The sequence below is a fragment of the Schistocerca serialis genome, chromosome 9 (assembly GCF_023864345.2).
Source record: "Schistocerca serialis cubense isolate TAMUIC-IGC-003099 chromosome 9, iqSchSeri2.2, whole genome shotgun sequence".
In the NCBI taxonomy this organism is placed as follows: Eukaryota; Metazoa; Arthropoda; class Insecta; order Orthoptera; family Acrididae; genus Schistocerca; species Schistocerca serialis.
Window position 1 is genome coordinate 70331585 of NC_064646.1, and position 19245 is coordinate 70350829.

General features: G+C 42.4%; 1 protein-coding gene across 1 annotated transcript in view; it reads left to right on the forward strand.

Moving 5' to 3' along the window:
• Window positions 1–342: 342 nt before the first annotated feature.
• The window catches only part of LOC126419374 (UDP-glycosyltransferase UGT5-like), a 60572-nt gene continuing 41669 nt past the window's right edge, over window positions 343–19245 (forward strand). Inside the window, exons 1-2 of the mRNA XM_050086562.1 lie at window positions 343–346; window positions 2093–2505. Of these exons, the coding sequence (XP_049942519.1) occupies window positions 343–346; window positions 2093–2505 (417 nt within the window). The remainder of the gene's footprint in view (window positions 347–2092; window positions 2506–19245) is intronic.

A 19245-nucleotide genomic window follows, 5' to 3' on the forward strand; every position in this document is an offset into this window, starting at 1 on the left:
AAAGCATTTCCGAATTAATGTGCATATAACACCTTTTATTCCTCTACTATCGAACTCGACAATCCTTCAGAATTGCTAAATATGTATGACTGTTGGATATACAGCCTAAATTCCTTGCCCCCTTCCTCTCTTTCTGCCCTTTTCGTCCTCCCCCTGTTTGTCCACCCCTCCTCCTCTAATCCCTCTCTCTGTGCATCACCTCCTCGCCCCTTTGTTTGTCTATCACCATTTCCTCCAACTCACCCCGCTCTCTCTGTCTTCTTACCCCTCTCTCTGACCTTGAGCCTTGTTTATTGTTATTGCAAAGAAATCTTCATTGGTAATTGCAGTCACGTAAAATGAATGGGTAAACTGACAGCTGTGTGAGACTGATCACAGCACCTGGTGGCCATAGTTGCAACTGGACGTCGGTGTTGCGATGCATGGAAATCAAGCATCCCATAGTCTGGACATTGATGCTACCAGGTTTGCTCCTCATACAGTTATTGGTTTCCATGTTATAAGGTTTAAATAGGGAAAGCTGCTAGCATGAGTTTCTTAGAAGTAGATACCTTAGGGGTTGCGAAGCAACTCAAATCGCTTGATACGGGCAAGTCTTCAGGTCCAGATTGTAAACCGATTAGGTTCCTTTCAGATTACGCTGATAAAATAGCTCCCTACTTAGCAACCATATACAACCGCTCGCTCACCGATAGATCTGTACCTACAGATTGGAAAATTGCGCAGGTCGCACCAGTGTTTAAGAAGGGTAGTAGGAGTAGTCCATGGAACTACAGACCTATATCATTGACGTCGGTTTGGAGTAGGGTTTTGGAGCATATACTGTATTCAAACATTATGAATCACCTCGAAGGGAACCATCTATTGATATGTAATCAGCATGGTTTCAGAAAACATCGTTCTTGTGCAACGCAGCTAGCTCTTTATTTGCACGAAGTAATGGCCGCTATCGACAGGGGATCTCAAGTTGATTCTGGAAAGCTTTTGAGACCGTTCCCCACAAGCGACTTCTAATCAAACTGCGGGCCTATGGGGTATCGTCTCAGTTGTGCGACTGGATTAGTGATTTCCTGTCGGGAAGGTCGCAGTTCGTAGTAATAGACGGCAAATCATCGAGTAAAACTGAAGTGATATCAGGTGTTCCCCAGGGAAGCGTCCTGGGGCCTCTGCTGTTCCTGACCTATATAAATGACCTGGGTGACAATCTGAGCAGTTCTCTTAGGTTGTTCGCAGATGATGCTGTAATTTACCGTCTAGTAAGGTCATCCGAAGACCAGTATCAGTTGCAAAGCGATTTAGAAAAGATTGCTGTATGGGGTGGCGCTAAATAACGAAAAGTGTGAGGTGATCCACATGAGTTCCAAAAGAAATCCGTTGGAATTCGATTACTCGATAAATAGTACAATTCTCAAGGCTGTCAATTCAACTAAGTCACTGGATGTTAAAATTACGAACAACTTCAGTTGGAAAGACCACATAGATAATATTGTGGGGAAGGCGAGCCAAAGGTTGCGTTTCATTGGCAGGACACTTAGAAGATGCAACAAGTCCACTAAAGAGACAGCTTACACTACACTCGTTCGTCCTCTGTTAGAATATTGCTGCGGCGTGTGGGATCCTTACCAGGTGGGATTGACGGAGGAAATCGAAAGGGTGCAAAAAAGGGCAGCTCGTTTTGTATTATCACGTAATAGGGGAGAGAGTGTGGCAGATATGATACGCGAGTTGGGATGGAAGTCATTAAAGCAAAGACGTTTTTCGTCACGGCGAGATCTATTTACAAAATTTCAGTCTCCAACTTTCTCTTCCGAATGCGAAAATATTTTGTTGAGCCCAACGTACATAGGTAGGAATGATCATCAAAATAAAATAAGAGAAATCAGAGCTGAACAGTTAGGTTTAGGTGTTCGTTTTTCCCGCCCGCTGTTCGGGAGTGGAATGGTAGAGAGATAGTATGATTGTGGTTCGATGAACCCTCCTGCCAAGCACTTAAATGTGAATTGCAGAGTAATCATCTAGATGTAGATGAAAGTTTAATTGTAACCATCCGGCATACACCGGTACAGCAACGGTGTTTTTCTCTTGCTGGCAGAGTTTGACTTCGTGGAGTACGGCTCGCTTTCGCCATTCACGCAGCAGACGGTGGTGTCAGGTATCGGCAGGGACGTGTGCCGGCGCCTGATGGACGACCCGGGAGTTCGCTACCTCATAGACTCCCGGCAGCGGACGTACGACCTGCTCATCACGGAGGGCTTCTTCTACGTCTGCTTCCTCGCCTTCTCGCACAAGTACCGGGCGCCGACCGTGCTCACGTGCGCCTTCGGCGGCGGCGGCAGCTGGAACAACCATCCGATGGGCAACCCGTACCCTCTGGCGTACTTGCCCGAGGCCGGCTTGGCCTACAGCAGCAGCATGAGCCTCTTCCAGAAGACCTACAACACCCTGTTCTCGCTCGCGATCAACCTACACCGAGTCCTCGTCTACTTCCCAGTCATGGACGAGATGGTGCGCGAGCACTTCGGGGATCCCAGTATGCCCCCCCCCCCCTCCCCCCCCTGGCGGAACTGGAACGCAACGCGTCCCTGCTGCTGGTCAACAAACACTTCAGCTTTGACTACCCGAGGCCACTGCTGCCGAACACCGTGCAAGTAGCTGGGATGCACATCAGGCCCCCTAAGGCACTCCCGAAGGTAAGGACTACGAGTACCGAGCAGTGTTGCCAGGTATTTTTTACCCTATAAGGGACTGAACCATCAATTAGGGCGGTTCACAAACAACTCAAGTACACATGTTATTCCAAAACGTTATCGTGGAAGTAGGGGCCAGGAGGTGCTGGTGAAATAACACACACTACTAAAGATACCTTTTTATTTTAAAGACTTTCTCAATAATACATTTTTAAGTATGACATTTAAAAAAAAAATTCAAAAACAATTTCCAATAGCTGACAAATTTTCTTTATGAAAAGGAGATTGCAAGATATGACTTTAACAACTTCCCAATAATAAAATGTTATTAACAACAATTTAAAAAAAAACTCTTAAATAGCTGGCAAATTTTCTCTAAGTAAAGGATATTGCAAGGTATTACGTTAACAAATTCCCAATAATAAGATTTTAAACTTATCATATATACCGGGTGATCAAAAAGTCAGTACAAATTTGAAAACTGAATGAATCACGGAATAATGTAGATAGAGAGGTACAAATTGACAGACATGGTTGGAATAACATGGGGTTTTATTAGAACCGAAAAAATACAAACGTTAAAAAAAATGTCCGACAGATTGCGCTTCATCTGATCAGAATAGCAATAATTAGCATAACAATGTAAGACAAAGCAAAGATGATGTTCTTTACAGGAAATGCTCAATATGTCCACAATCATTCCTCAACAATAGCTGTAGTCGAGGAATAATGTTGTGAATAGCACTGTAAAGCATGTCAGTAGTTATGGTGAGGCATTGGCGTCGGATGTTGTCTTTCAGCATGCCTAGAGACGTCGGTCGATCACGATACACTTGCGACTTCAGGTAACCCCAAAGCCAATAATCGACGGACTGAGGTCTGGGGACCTGGGAGGCGAATCTTGACGAAAGTAGCAGCTGAGCACACAATCATCACCAAACGACGCGCGCAAGAGATCTTTCACGCGACTAGCAATATGGGGTGTCTTTTTTTTCGTTCTAATAAAACCCCATGTCATTCCAAGCATGTGTGTCAATTTGTACCTCTCTATCTACATTATTCCATGGTTTATTAAGTTTTCAAATTTATACTGACTTTTTGATCACAATTCCTTAAAAAAACCTTTAAGTAGCTAGTTTGTACTAAATTTAAAATAGTTGTCTCTTGCCAATTAAATAACTTATATACGCCTGTCAGTTGTTACAAGATAAATGTGAATAAGCCAGCATACAAACCTTCTCTAAAGGGGCCCAGATCGCAATAGTCGGAATAGGTATTGGTGGTCTACAGGGCCACAGCAGATCAGCACCAAAACTTGCATTACAAGCCACCATCTCCCCGAGTTACCCAAAACCAGAAGATGTGGCAAGGGCGGTGCCTGTACAGACTCTGAACCACAGAGACACACGGCACCGACCCTAAATCACCCAATCGAGGTGTGACTGAAACAGCCCGACCAAGAAGCAATTACCACATTCCCGCGGACAGGCAAACGAAAACTGTGGTGGGAAGACCCCTACAAAACCACTGGTGAAGAAACTCATACACTTCACTAGAACTTGAAAAACCCCTTAACTAATTCTGTTACGTAAAAACAGTACTCAACTTGTCACACTCCACCACAACGCCGGGAATATGTTGCACTTCCAAATGCAGAGCCAATCGCTGCCAGTGGTTTCAACGGCGGGTAAGAAGACATACGGTCCCACGCGCCGATCTCCTGTACCACGGCTTCTAAGTTTCATGAGCCACGTACATGCGGGTAAGGCAGGCTTAGCCCCTGACAGCCAAGAGGTCAAGCAAAGCACGTGGCGAGCAGTTGACGAACCCCAACAACAGAGCCACGCTCGCGCCACCACCTCTCTCGGTCACCGCCCAGTACGCACTCCTCAATCGTCACGCGACCCTACACTTGCTCCACCTCCCGCCAGAGGGCGGTAGCGATCCAAACAGCGCGCCAAACCGAAAGCGCCACCGCAAAACACTACACGCAAAGCGAAGGCACTCCGCCTGGCGCGCTTTTCGAAGAGCCGGACACAACTACGGCTCAGGGACAAATGTGTACCTGGGCAAAAAAACGGGATTTCATTTTTTTTTTACCCGAGGCTAATGAAAAACAAAATCATTTTTTTGAGAAAAGCATAGTTGCTACCCACCATATAGCGGAGATGCTCATCCAGTATTGATTTAAGTGTCAGGAAGTCATTTCTGAAAGTATTCGTATGGAGTGTATCCATGTATGGAAGTGAAACATGGACGATAAATAGTTTAGACAAGAAGAGAATAGAAGCTTTCGAAATGTGGTGCTACAGAAGAATGCTGATCATGTAACTAATGAGGAAGTATTGAATAGGATTGGGGAGAAGAGAAGTTTGTGGCACAACTTGACCAGAAGAAGGGATCGGTTGGTAGGGCATGTTCTGAGGCATCAAGGGATCACCAATTTAGTATTGGAGGGCAGCGTGGAGGGTAAAAATCGTAGAGGGAGACCACGAGATGAATACACTAAGCAGATTCAGAAGGATGTAGGTTGCAGTAGGTACTGGGAGATGAAAAAGCTTGCACAGGATAGAGTAGCATGGAGAGCTGCATCAAACCAGTCTCAGGACTGAAGACCACAACAACAAATTCCATTTTAAATCACTCCTAATGTCTACTCCCAGATAATTTATGGAATTAACTGCTTCCAGTTGCTGACCTGTTATATTGTAGGTGAATGATAAAGGATCTTTCTTTCTATGTATTCGCAGCACATTACTCTTGTCTACATTGAGATTCAATTGCCATTCCATGCACCATGTGTCAATTCGTTGCAGATCCTCCTGCATTTCAGTACAATTTTCCATTGTTACAACCTCTTAATATACTACAGCATCATCCGCAAAAAGCCTCAGTGAACTTGCGATGTTATCCATAAGGTCATTTATATATGTTGTGAATAGCAACGTTCCTACGACACTCCCCTGCGGCACACCTGAAATCACTCTTACTTCGGAAGACTTCTCTCCATTGTTATATAGGAACTCCTCAATCCAATCACACAATTGGTCTGATAGTCCATGTGCTCTTACTTAGTTCATTAAACGATTGTGGGGAACCGTATGGAACGCCTTGCGTTAGTCAAGAAAGGCGGCATCTACCTGGGAACTCGTGTCTATGGCCCTCTGAGTCTCATGGACGAATAGCGCAAGCTGGGTTTCACACGATCGTCTTTTTCGAAACCCATGCCGAATTCCACAGTGTCTTGCTTCCGAAAATATTGTCTTTTATTTTTTGCTCAATCTTTTCGCGAATCCCGTGCCGTTCAGCATGTATCTCAACAACTGACAGAGAATTTGATTCAGTCTTCTTCATTGTTGTTTCTGCTGAAAACATTACGCTATACAGAAATACGAAAACGCCAAAGTTTTTTTTTTTTCTCTTCTTCTTCACATGTGATTATCTTTTCTAGGAGACAAGGACATTCACCGCGGAGTTGCAGAAAATGAAATTTTAGTGCAGGGCATTTTTAATACTCTTTCGACAGCAGGACCAAGATATAAAAATCTCGTGGCCACATGGTTTTTTTTTCCATTACACCACATGCGCTTCAAATTGGAGTTGAAAGTACGCTCTCCGTTTCGCAGAGCTACTGAAGTGACTGTATATTTGCACTATCAAACTTTTCTACATCCACTTCCAGTTTATCAGTACTGTATTTTGCAGCATTGTAGAGAATGTGGACGGGGAAACCAACTCTGACAATTTACCATTTTCAGCTTAAAGAAGCGTATAAATGGAATGGTTTCTGCCGTCGTTTACTTAAGCGTGCCAGCAACGAAAGCCGAAACGCTATTTAATAATTTCGAAACTTGATATGCAAGTTCATCGTTACATTTTACAAATTCCAGTTGACCATATACAATCCCAGAATGATAATCAAAGATGCGTAAGCAAACGGGAAACATTTTTCGATTTTTTTCCTTACTTGCATCTGCCGCTGTAGAAAAGATTTTTTTTTTAATGGTCCATAAATTATTTTGAATAGATTCTTTGGCCAATACTTCGCATGCAGCAGCTTCCACTTTTGTTCTTCCGCTGCTAAAACTTTGGTCGATTTTTGAATCACTGCAGATGTATGGTAATAATTTGTGTGAACAATCTACACCCTTGTAACTAAGATAATGCTTTACAGTGTGATAAACAGACGCGTGTTTTCGAGCAGTAATCTTGTCCCTCTCCGAGACGGATGGTTTACGCTTCGAGAAATATTAGGATAAGGTGCTTGGTGCTCTGTTACTAACAAACAGTCTAGTGAGTCCAGTAATTAAAACTTCCGGGCTAAGAGGCCGTGGTCCAATAGTAGAAATACTTCTCCCTGACGTTTCGTTGCCAGCTGCGGGCAACATCATCTGAGGTGAGTCTACGACTGTCGTAGACTCACCTCAGACGATGTTGCCCGCAGCTGGCAACGAAACGTCAGGGAGAAGTATTTCTACTATTAGACCACGGCCTCTTAGCCCGGAAGTTTTAATTACTGAAGACGCCGGCCGTGAAAGCCTCCACACGAGTCTAGTGAGTCTTAGTAGAAGCATGTTGTTTCACTTCAGCAACGCCTCCATGAGCACACGAGGAATCTTTATTGCACAGGCGTCAGTACGCCTTGTGTGAGATTTCTTTTCTATTTTCCTTATTCGGATTATACTTAGTAAGCCTTTTGGCTTTCGTAGAAGGTATTCCATCACTTCTAGACGAATTATCTGAGCCACTGTCACTTACATCACTCATTTTGTCTACAGCTTTAGAAATAATTCACAAGCGTAACACGTTCAACGCTCGGCAGTTCTCGAAAAACAATGAACGATGGAAATTTAGCGCGGACATCAAAGCGAGAGGCGTATAATAGTTTCCACAACGAAACTTTGTCTCAAAACCTAGCAGAAAATCCAAAGAGACTATCTCCGTATGTGAAGTAGGCTAGTTGCAAGACACAATTTCTGCCTTCTCTGCGCGATAGCAATGGAAATACTATCGACGACAGTGCTGCCAAAGCAGAGTTACTATACACAGCCTTTTGAAATTTTTTCACAAAGAAGACGAATTAAATATTCCATAATTCGAATCAAGAACAGCTGCCAACATGAGTAACTTAGAAGCTGATATCCTCGGAGTAGTAAAGCAATTTAAATCACTTAATAAAAGCAAGTCTTCTGGTCCACACTGTATACCAATTAGGTTCCCTTTAGAGCATGCTGATGCAATAGCTCCATACTTAACCATCGTATACAATCGCTCTCTCTACGAAACATCCATACCCAAGGACTGGAAAGTTACACAGGTCACACCAATATTCGAGAAAGGTAATGTAACTACAGGCCTATATCATTAACGTCGATGTGCATCAGGATTTTGGAACATATATTGTGTCCGAACATTACGAATTACCTCGAGAATTCTTGTGAAACACAACTAGCTCTTTCCACACACTAAGTGTTGAGAGCTGTTGACTAGGGAATTCAAATTGATTCCGTATTTCTAGATTTCCAAAAGGCTTGTGATACTGTACCACACAAGCGGCTTGTAATGAAACTGGGTGCTTATGGAATATCGTCTCAGTTATGTGACTGGACCCGTGGTTTCTTCTGAGAGAGGTCAGAATTCATAATAATTGATGGAAAGCCACCGACTAAAACAGAAGTGATTTCTAATTCCCGTAAGTAGTGTTAATGGACCTCTCTTCTTCCTTATCTGCATAAACGATTTAGGAGTCAATCTGAGTAGATGTCTCAGTTCGTTTGCAGATGATGCTGTCATTTATCGTCCTGTAAACTCATGAGAAAATCAAAATAAATTCCAAAAGATTTAGAAAAGAGATCTGAATGATACGAAAATTAGTAATTGACCTTAATAATAAAAAGTATGAGGTCATCCACATGAACGCTAAAAGGAATCCATTGAACTTTGGTTACACGATAAATCAGTCAAATCTAAAGACCGTAAATTCAACTAAATACCTAGGAATTACAGTTACGAGCAGTTTAAATTGTAAAGAACACATAAAAAATGTTGTGGAGAAAGCAAATCAAAGACTGCGTTTTATTGGCAGAAAACTTAGAAAATGTAAGAGATCTACTAAAGAGACTGGATACACTACGCTTGTCCATCCTCTTTCGGAATACTGCTGCGCCGTCTGGGATCCTTACCAGATAGGATTAACAGAGTACATCGAGAAAGTTCAACAAAGAGCAGCAAGTTTTGTATTATCGCGAAATATGGGAGTGAGTGTCACTGACATGATACCGGATTTGTGATGGGCACCATTAAAACAAAGGCGTTTTTTCATTGCGGCAGAATATTATCACGAAATTCCAATCACCAACTTTCTCCTCCGAATGCGAAAATATTTTGTTGACGCCGACCTACATAGGAAGAAACGATCATCTTAATAAAATAAGGGAAATCAGAGCTCACTCTGAAAGATATACGTGTTCGTTTTTTTCTCGCCAACCTAGTCGTACCTTCATGTGGTACGCGTGTAGATAATAGGTACTTGTCAGCTGACCGGCGAAATATTTGCAATAAATAGCAAACAAGGTTGAAATACGGGACACAGCCTTTCCCGGCGGGACGTTTAAAATCATGCCGGACATATGGGACGTCCCGGGAAATATAGCAACGCCAGTACCGATGCACGGTGTCAAGAAAACTGAAGTACTTTACAATGCTATCTGCCTCAACCTTCGTTACCAATGTGTGGCAGCTATTTATAAACAAAATCTTACTCTCCCTAGAACACACATCGACAAAAGTGCTGTATCACTCTGGTATGTCGTGCAGGTGCATTGTTATTTTGATTGTCCCTGTACCGATCGGAAGGGCAACCCTGTCGCCGTTTATAAACGTATGCGCAGTTACTGACCGCACAGTTTTTCTGGGACCCTCAGCGAAGGATACTGGGAGTGGAAGCTTGTAATCGGCTCTTAGCGCATGGGCTGGTGAGATTAGGCCAGCCTCCTTCTCCCAGAGCAGGCTGCTTACAGTTTATAAAGAAAACGAACGTGTAATGGATTAATGCGTCGCAGATGTGACATGAAAGTTGATGGCGAGTTTATTTATTTACACGTCAAGTTCCTTAGGACCAAGTTCAGGTCATGGAACGTGTCACTATATGCAATTACAACATAAAAGTAATAATAGATAAAAATAAAATGTTTATAAGCCCGAAAAAAATCAATCCATAAGTTCAAGTAAACGCAATCAACAATACAACAAGAATCAGCTTAATTTTTCAAGGAAATCCTTGACAGAATAGTAGGAGTAACCCTTGAAGAAACTCTTCAGTTTCGATTTGGAAGCATGTGGATTACTGCTAAGATTTTTGAATTCGAGTAGTGGCTTATTGAAAATGGATACATCAGTGTACTGCACACCTTTCTGCACAAGACTTAAGGAAGTCCGATCCAAAGGCAGGTTTGATTTCCGCCGAGTATTAACTGCGTCAAAGCTGCTTATTCTTGGGAATAAGCTAATATTGTTAACATGAAATAACAGTAAGGAATATATATATATATATATATATATATATATATATATATATATATATTGAGAGGCCAATGTGAAAATACCCAGACCCGTGAACAGGGGTCGACAAGAGGTTCGTGAACTTACACTACTTATTGCCCGAACCGCCCGTTTCTGAGCCAAAATATCCTTTTAGAAAGGGCAGAGTTACCCCAAAATATAATACCATACGACAAAGCGAATGGAAATAAGCAAAATAGACTAATTTTCGTGTCGAACGATCACTCACTTCAGATACCATTCGAATACCACATGGGCTTTCCACAACAACTTTACTATCTATCTGAAAACCTAGAAATTTGGACTGTTCAGTGTCATTAATCACATGCCCATTCTGTGAAATTAAAACATGAGTTTTTGTTTAATTGTGTGTTAGAAACTGTAAAAACTAAATCTTACTGTGATTTAGAGTTAGTTTATTTTCTACGAACCAAGAGCTCAGGTCATAAACTGCACTTTTTGAAACCGTGCCGATGTTGCACACAACATCCTTTACTACCAAGCTAGTGTCATCACCAAACAGAAATATTTTAGAGTTATCCGTAATACTAGAGGGAATATCATTTATATAAGTAAGGAACAGGAGTGGCCCCAACACTGATCCCTGGGGCATCTCCCACTTGACCATACCCCACTCAGACTCCACATCACGGCCATTCTCAACATCGTGTATATTGATGTTTTGCTGTCTGTTGCTAAAGTGACAGGTGAACCCATTGTGAGCTACTCCCCGTATTCCATAATGGACCAACTTCTGCAGCAATATTTTGTGATCAACACAATCAAACGCCATAGTTAAATCAAAAAATATGCCTAGCATTCGAAACCTTTTGTTTAACCCATACAGTACCTCACAGAGAAAAGAGAATATAGCACCTTCAGTTGTTAAACGAGTTTTAAAGCCGAACTGTTCATGTGACAGCAAATCGTGTGATATAAAATGATCAATTATCCTTACATACACAGCATTTTCAATAACTTTAGCAAACACTGATGGCATAGAAATAGGTCCAAAATTATCTACATTATCCCTTTCTCCCTTTTTATAGAGCGGCTTTACTACTGAGTACTTAAATCGTTCAGGAAACTGACCATTCCTATAGGAAAAATTACAAGTATGGCTGAATACATGGCTAACATGGCCAGCACAGTACTTTAATATTCTGCTAGGCACTCCATCATAACCATGAGAGTCCTTAGTCTTCAGTGATTTAATTAATGACTCAACCTCACCCTTGTCACTATCGCAGAGGACTATTTCAGACATCAATCTCGAAAAGGCATTTGCCAAGAGAGTTATATGACTCCCCGTAGAAACTAATTTTTTATTTAATTCACCAGCAATCCTCAGAAAATTATTGTTAGAAACTGTACACATATCTCATTTATCAGTAGCAGAAATATTTTTACTATGAACTGAACTTTATATCTTGGACCTTGTGCTGCTGACCAGACACTTCCTTCACAACTGACCACATGGCTTTAATTTTATCCTTTGAATTAGCTGTTCTGTTTGCATACCACATACTCTTTGCCTTCCTAATAACATTTTAAGCACCTTACAATACTGTCTGTAATGGGCTACTCTAGCTTGATTGTAACTAGTTCTATCATTTTGATATAATTCCCACTTTGTTCTACATGATATCCATATCTCACTAGTCAACCACCTGGGCTGCCTATTACTGCTAGTACCGCATTTAGAACATTCTAATGGACAGCAACCCTCAAAGAGTGTGAGAAATGTGTTCAATTCAAATGGTTCAAATGGCTCTGAGCGCTATGGGACTCAACATCTGAGGTCATCAGTCCCCTAGAACTTAGAACTACTTAAACCTAACTAATCTAAAGACATCACACGCATCAATGCCTGAGGCAGGATTCGAACCTGCGACTGTAGCCATTGCGCAGTTCGAAACTGAAGCGCCTAAAACCACACGGCCACATCAGCCGGCTGAAATGTGTTAAGGGAAGCATTATATTTATCATCTATGTTATCAGCACTATAAGCATCCTGCCACTCTTGTTCCTTGACAAAGTTTAAAAAATTCTCTGTTGCTGTTGGATTAAGTTTCCTACATAGTTTGTAATTATATGTGACATTTGTATGAGAACAAAAGCCGTTTAGTGTTAAAATTTGTGCATCATGGTCTGAAAGGCCATTCACCCTTTTACTAACAGAACTCCCATCTAGTAATGAAGAATGAATAAAAATATTGTCTATGGCTGTGCTACTGTTCGCCTGCACCCTAGTTGGAAAAAACAGTCTGCATCAGATCATATGTATTTAGGAGATCTACCAACATCCTTTTTCTTGCACCATCATATATAAAATTTCTACTGAAGTCACCACATATGACTAATTTCTGGTACTTCCTACAAAGTGTATCAAGAACCTTCTCTAGCTTGAGTAGAAATGCTCTGAAGTCAGAGTTAGGGGACCTATAAACAACGACAATTAATAAGTTTAGTTTCACTAAATTCAACTGCCCCTACACAACATTCAAATATCTGTTCAGTGCAGTGCCGTCGTATGTCTATGGACTCAAATGGAATACTGTTTTTTACATACATAGCCACTCCCCCACACCACAAGGAACTCCTTGAAAAACAGCCAGCTAATCTGTATCCTGGTAAAGGAAGCCTCTGATTTGTCAAATTATTTAAATGGTGCCTCAACATATCAATAATTTCAGAGTCACTAACTTTATTTCTAACACCTCTTATATTTTGATGAAATATGCTAATTCCTCCTCTACTTGGAAACATGACTTTGTCTGAAGGTGAGCCCTTAGTTAGAGGGACTTCCTTTAAGCAGGTATACCTATCAGCTGACTTCAGTCTAAAAACGGTGCAGCTCTAACACTAACTACTACAGAATTTTTTTCCATCAGTGTTCACACCACCACCCACTACACTGTCACCTATAAGCTTTGCCAGCCTCCCCTTCCCATACTTTTGAGGTGCAGGCCATACCTAGTGAAACCCGATCAATTGGTGGACCCAACCGGCACCACTGAAATGTGAGCCACACCCTCTGCCATCAGCAACTGCCCCAGCCCCATGTTAATGTGCCTCACAGCCACATTAAGATGAGGCCGACCATGGTGCTGAAACAGTTGCTAAAAGTGCACATTAGTGCCACCAGTTTGAGCAGCTATCTTTACAGTCTCACCACCTACACCATATTCCCGATCCCTGTCAATACTGTTCCCTGCTCCACCCAGTTTCACTACCTAATCTTCCTTCGTAAAATTCCTACATAACTCCTCTATGCTGTCAGTCACCTGGGCCAACCCTGCACTTGGCTTCACAGTGCTGCTGCCCTTGTACTCGATAAGCGAACCAGAGACAGCGTCTTAACCAGTGGTGGCTCATAAGTAAACATTCTGGGTGTTCACAAACTTTTGAATTCAGATAAATATGAGAGTGTGAAATTAATAACACGTGCTGTATAATGGTTATGGTTATCAACATTTTCATACAACTTCAGCCATTGTCAAGAATAATAATAATAATAATAATAATAATAATAATATGAATAACTTGTCTGAAAAAAGAAACTATTGCTTTTGTGCAATTTTGTTGTTTTGTACATAATTAACTATAGTTTATGGCAAGAACGAAATAATGTTTATGCTTTCACTACTCTCCATTCCATGTTTTTGTGCAAGTGGGAGTTTTCATCCTTTTTTAACTTTTTTGGACAAATGCACAAGATTCCTAATACATCTAATTAAGAGAGGACAAGTTACTCTCTCACCTATATTTTGTATATGGAAAATTGTCAAAGATTTTACTACAACCTGATGCACCTTGAGCGAGACTCTAGAAAGTTAACGGCCTGAGCAGATGCTGATGGAACCTGGTAGGGCGCTTAGATCATGACGTATTCTTATGGGTCTTAGCTCATAGAAATGGCATGTTTAGAGTTGAAAGCAATTGGTAGCGATCCCATCCCTCAGTAAATCTTGCTGGACAGGTCCACAGCTGTACAGGGCAGAAGAACAGCCCCTCATTGAGACAAGTCTCCAGCAGAACAATGTCATGATACCTGCATTGGTGCCAGCCGAAGGCTGGGCTGGGGGCGACAGACTGAAGGGACGTATCTATACAGTGGAGGTTGAGCCCTGTGTAGCTTATGTTCCCATCATCATGTATTTAACACCCTGTTTTTAACGTACTTCCACCTCACTACGTTAATTTAAGTTACTGGTGTCACTGAGTTGCTGCTTTGCTTGACCGTGAGCAGTGCTAACAGCACGTATCTATATATCCACTCTCATAGTATTTTTGCTCAACTGCTATGACTTCCTGCTCGTTGTCTGTCGTAAGGAGTTTGGGTCACAAGTTCAGGCTGCCAGTCAGTTGGAACGCATCTGGAGTGCAGTCCAGACCTGCCAGTCGGGGAGTTGCAATGTGGCACTAGTGCAGTCGGGTTGGAGAAGTGAGGTCTGCGTCGACATGGCTCTCCTGACCATTGCCACCACGCATCATTTGAGCCAGGCCACGGACTTGGAGGATAGTCGGTTGGTCGCCCCACCGGATGACGCGTTTTGGCTCGCTGATCGTTCATGAATTGGCTGTGTGTGTGTGTGTGTGTGTGCATCGACTCCTGATTTGTCTTCTTGCATGCTTAGTTACTGTTGGGTATCGTTTAGGTCTTCATGCAAGTGTTTGTCAGGTTGTGTATGTAGTTGGCGTTATTTCCACTGATGACTATTTTAGAAGTTGTCGGCATTCTGAGGGCAGTCGGTTGGTTGGTGCGGACAGGGAGGGTATCTCCGTGCGGTGCAGTTAGCTGGGTCCACTGGCGGTCCCTGCACAATGTCGGAGTGTGTGTGGAGCTGCCTGATCGCTACGACCTTCGTGGCTCACTGACCCAGGACGTCAAAGTTCAGTGGTTTGTTAAGTGCCCAAGCCACATCCGTTCATGTTGTGTCGTTCGTTTCGGTGGTTCACTGTTGGGGTGCTTTTCCTGTGAGCAACACCAAGTGTTTGTAGCGGTGAAATCGCGTCGCCAAGCGGTGGAATTAACTATATTGGTTCACTGCAATTCAAGTGCACCAGCGGAATTTTCTGCCTTGTGGCCGTTAGTGTTCTGGTTACCTGCCTTGTGCCCTGGCCACTAGCGAATTTCAGGCAGCGTCCTTTCCTCACCCGTTGTCGCTGTCCAACATGGTGTGTAGTTTTGCCAGCTTAATACATATTTCATTGTGGATAATCACGTCCATAACAGTTTGGTCTTCGAGTTTCTATGTACCAATTGGTGGCTAGCAAGTTGTTTGGTTGGTCAGTCTGTGACTGTCTCTTGGTTGGGTTACTGACAGATCAAGTGTAGTTGGGCCACCACCTGTCTCACCTAAGTGAACGTTAATGTGTCAATGGCAGGCCCACCCCCACCCCCCACTGGAGGCATCTGAGTGCCGTTGTCTATACTGTCCTTTTCATGGGTGTTTAATGGTCTGTTGGTAATCTATTATTGCCAATGCTTTAAAGGAAAAACATTCATGGTGTTTTATGCAAATCAATTGAAGTAAATCAGTTGTGGGCCTTCAGCTACTTAAAAACTTATTCTTAAATTTAGTTATTGTCATTGGGTTGCTTTTTCATTTAGTGTGTGTTTGGCCATTGAAAACTTAAAGGTTAAAGTATTTTTGAATTTTTGGAAAATCAACTGTGGGCCTACAGCCGCGTAAAGCCTGATTCTCAAAATTTCCACTTAAGCGAAAATATTGTGGCCTGATGCCTTAAAAGATTATGGTGATATATTTTAAAATTTTGAAATTTAATTGTGGTCTTCAGCCATTTGTATTGCACCTTGTATATGTTTGTTCTATCCAGCTGTGATATATATATATATATTTGCAATTTTAACTGCATGTCTCCAGTCACTTGAAATTAATCTTGCTGCTTTTTAAGATTTCTTGTTTGGAGGCCTTCAGCCATGAAAGTATTGGATTTTGAAACTCGTAGTTGTAAAGGTTTGGCTATGTGCCATTTTGGTTTAAGGGCGTTATTAAATTACAAGAAATTACAATTTTGGAGTGAAACTGACTGACACCTTATTTGGCCCTTTCCACAATCCTAATCACGGGCGTCTCAGAGTTGTAAATCGAGCATTGTGTGGAGAGGCACAGGTAATAAAAATTCACAAGTTTTCGTGTTCGCCGATACTGCAAATAGGCCTGTGACCCACTTCCATTAGCTGCCTCGGTTGTATAACAAACTCTGGCGTTTCAGAAAAGTGTAGAGATAGAATCTTTATTACACCTCACAGCTAGGACTAACAAGCTCCAAGGCACAGGTGATTTAGATAAAGATCTTTAAGATTGTATCTGGTTGCTTGTTGGTGTGGGAAGCGATATGACTTCGGAGAAAAGCACCTTCCACCTCTGCAAAAACTTTAAAAAAGCCAGTAATTGGCGGTTTCGTTTTTTTCAGAGATGCAGGTTTAACTCTTGCCCTGGTTCGACAGAGCTTTTGCTGTCATGTGGGAGGGGAGGTTTAGCACCTCCAGAGCCCTATGATTGGCTCAAGACAGCGTGAAGGCAGTGTTGTTCGTGCACTTCGTGGGAAAACGGATTTTTTTCTGAAGATATGCAAGGTACTCGGATGCTGGAGTTTGGTCTGGGAGAGGATTTCTGGTCGATGCGCTGGAATGTGTGGTTGGTGCTTGGGACCTGTCCTGAGACTGACATCACTTGCGAGTAGTTAGACTGGAGAGCCTGTGGTGAAGTTCTTACTGCACCGACAGTGTGACTTCAAATGTCTTGGACTACTCATTTGCCGAGGGCACACTTATTCGTTTTTGGTTTACCAGTCTTGACGTTTGGTATCCTTGTGCATTCCATTGTATAAGTGAGCCAAATTGGTCTTGGTACGAACAGTGAATGGGTGTGTCACTCACTGAAATCTACTGTTATTTCAGGGCTCTGGTGGAGAGTAAACTGCGATCCGTCTGCCTGATCGATAGACCGTCAGATTTTGCATTTCTTTAATGGCCGCGATCGATTCACAGGTGCCGCCTCACGTCTCACCCCCGCAACACCCATCTTGCTAGCTGCAAGTTACATTGCCGCACGAAGCAAACAGGGTAACGTACTGCTGCTCTAGTATTGTCAGGGCGTACAGATCCCAATCGCTCTAAGCTGCACCTCTGTAATGAAAACATAGTATATTTAATCAATCAAAGTCTGCTCAGCATCACATCAATTCAGATTGCGTTACCCACATTTTTAGGACCAGAGTACTTGACTCACTACTGCCACCCAGGATCCTTGTCCATTGTACTCTTAAACCAACTGTTAGTTGTTTACAGTATTCAATCAATAACTTGTTTAGCATAATTTATGTCTGTCTATGTTTTGAGAAAATATATGTTGTTAGTAAATGTGCGCGTGGGCTCTTCTTCCCGTGGTGGCTCATTGGAGTGTGAATGTATAGTGCGAGAGGACTTACTGTCCTCCCCGTGTTTCCACTCACAATAACTAGACGGAACAAGTTGTCTGTTATAAGTATTTATTACATTAAACTTTACAACTTGCACAGGCAGCATGCTGACTGCGGCTCCTGGCCTAGCTGGAAGACATACACGCCCGTCTGCTACGGGGTCTCACAGCTACCTGCTCAGCCGTTACAACGGCTAATCCTACCTGTGTGCACAAAGGACCGGGGAGGTCCACTTCCACACGTAGGTTGCAAATTCTTCTGACAGGGAGCAGACTATACTGGACAATCTGACCTGCCCAGTTTGAAGCTGCCACTAGATGGCAGTTGGAGTGAGTAGCAGAGTCCAAACAAACTCCCACTCTAAAATGAGTTTTCTCATTTTACAAATACCAATATTTTAACAAACAACAAACCAAAACAAATAAACAATAAAAATATAACTAGACACAATATCAATGCACATAAAACATGAATACACTAACATTTTTTACAAATAACCAAAATTTTAACAAACAACAACACCAAAACAAGTAAAGAATAAAAATATGACTAGACACAATATCAATGCACATGAAACATGAATGCACTAACATCTGGGATGCCCACATCACCAAAACACCACTGTCATGCTGCATGTGAAACACGATGGGTACTAACATGCAGAACACAAAACAATAAAGTATTAATATTATACTGCATAAAAACATGAAATCAATACTAACAGCAGTTAGTCCACAAGAAACATCCACAGCTTCCCAAGCTGATTTTATGAATTATGAGGTTATTCCAGTAAATGGCAATTTGGCAGTGGCTCTGTATCATACACCACTACACAGATCTGAGGGATCACTTAACTGATTCACTGTTCAGGTAGGGGACACAATTTTGCTATAGGCCTCTTAATCTGCCCATTAGCAGTTTTTACCATTACCACATGCACACACTTATCAGGACCGGGAAACAGCTGGTCAATGACACCCAGCCTCTGCACCAAGGGAGGCAAATTATCCTCCTTGACCAGCATATGATCGCCGATCTGGGGTTGCCATGCTCCTTCCGATGTCCATGTTTTGTGTTGCTGCAGATCATGTATGTATTCTGTGGACCACCTCTTCCAAAAGGACTGATGCAACTGCTGCACAAGTTGCCATCTGTGCAACTTGTTGGCGGGAACCTCAAGGACAGAGGGTTCAGGATGAGCACAAAGAGGCTGTCCGATTAGGAAATGACCAGGAGTGAGAGAAGCAGGAGAATCTAGGTCATCAGAGAGAAGACACAATGGCCTTGAATTCAAGCATGGTTCTATCTGAATTAATACAGTAGTCAGTTCTTCAAATGTCAGCACTGCATTGCCGATGACACATTTGAGATGCGACTTCATGCATTTGAGTCCTGCCTCCCAGAGTCCACTAAAGTGAGGGGCACGAGGTGGAGTGAACCTCCAACTGATTCCCTCTGAGGTCGAAAACTTCACCACACCTTCAAAAGTAACATCGTTGGATAGAAAACGTTTAAACTCATTGTCTGCACCTACAAATGTGGTGCC